This window comes from Sphaeroforma arctica, assembly GCF_001186125.1.
Source record: "Sphaeroforma arctica JP610 unplaced genomic scaffold supercont1.6677, whole genome shotgun sequence".
Lineage (NCBI taxonomy): Eukaryota > Ichthyosporea > Ichthyophonida > Sphaeroforma > Sphaeroforma arctica.
Window position 1 is genome coordinate 1 of NW_014033881.1, and position 1,593 is coordinate 1,593.

At 45.3% G+C, this 1,593-nt stretch overlaps 1 protein-coding gene across 1 annotated transcript; it reads right to left on the reverse strand.

The window, feature by feature from the left end:
* Positions 1-180: 180 nt before the first annotated feature.
* Positions 181-396, reverse strand: SARC_15759 (hypothetical protein; the record flags this gene model as incomplete). Its single annotated transcript, XM_014290124.1, has 1 exon — positions 181-396. A coding segment is annotated over one exon (216 nt), but the record flags the coding sequence as incomplete, so codon positions are not given.
* Positions 397-1,593: the final 1,197 nt, after the last annotated feature.

Genomic DNA, 1,593 nt, shown 5'->3' on the forward strand with positions numbered 1-1,593 from the left:
ATATGTATCCACACATCGCCAGTGGTAGTGGGATCTAAAACCGTCAGGGGCTTCGACGAATGCATTCATTTGCATGCGTACTACAAGTGAAAATATAAATATCGCAAGTGGTACTGTCACTATATACCGTCTCTGCTACATATATTCTGCTGCGCACACTAAGGGGAGGCATTGGCCAGTTCACTCACTTTCCATATATACTGAACGTCTTATACCATTCGCGCCTGGATACACAGTTTCCATCCATGTGTAGTCACCTACAATGTGACTCACCTGAGGATAGAGTTTCCAACCCATGAACTGCCTCAGGGTAGGCAGCAGATCCAAAGTGCTCACTGGATGCGCCAGGTTGGCCAATAATTGGGCCTGAGCCTCTGGGGACACCCATGTAGGTACCTATGAGAGCGTTGCAAGCGCGAGACACCATACATATGAGATACGCATACGTCCGGATAATATCAATTCAAGTATATCCAACTTCAATGAAGAAAAAAAACTCCCGTCACAATGTTAGACAAATGTGGGATACAGATAGATATAGATATCGATGGCCATGCGCTGTCAGGAGGGGACTGACAAGTGTATGGCAAATATTATATAGGCGGGAACTACGCACTGCCCGGTGTTGTCCTATCGGAAGCTTGTACTTCTAGTGTCCCTACTCTAGTGTTGGTATACAGGACAGCATAAATCAAGATAAGAACGCGTTTATGAATGGATGTACACATTTGCTCTACAGCCGAACCACGCCCAGGTCATACCAGCCCGTTCTCACTATAACAATGGTGCATATACCGGCGTTCAGCATAAGTGTACCAACACAACACATATATGACCTTGTCCACATGCTCTCACACCGCATAGCAAATATTGTCATATCCCCAACCAATCTTCGCATGTACAAATCCATCCGTACGCCACCCGGCAGCAAGTGTGCCTGCTGCACTGTGACATGCCGCGAGCTCATCCGAACGATAAGATCAACTTACATTGATATACAGTGGCACAGATAGTACCGGTGCACTGTGTCTGAAACATCTGTCTATCTCGCGATCGGGTGTTTCCCCGTGATCCCCAGTTCCCGTAATGTATGTATTGCTCAAGTCCCCTCGTTTCTCAAACACCTGTGGCCGGGATTTAAAGGGGTTATTCTGTGTCAAGGGAAGCTGTAGCTGACTGGTAACAAAGGCGCTCTGTTCATGACACTTGCACATCGGTCAGCTCAAGTGCACATAAATCAATAGCCGTAAACCACTGCCAATACGATTGCGTACAAGCCAGGACGTCCCGAATTTAACTACGCGCGTGAATAAGTATGAAGTGACGTGACCACCCAAATGCATAGTGCGAGATAAACCAGTAACCACTCACTTGAAAAATGCGTTCCAAACTCTCATCAGTAGTCCGTATACACTCCCTGTGAGGACAAAAAGTAATTGATCACCAATAAGTTATCGGGGGGAAAAACAAACTTTTCAAGGCTTCGCAACACGTGTACATCACTAGCAGCTGTCTTGAAATTGAGAGATATACAAAAATGTTCGAATATATATGCTCCCAAATTGTAGATTAATACCATACATATTATATATA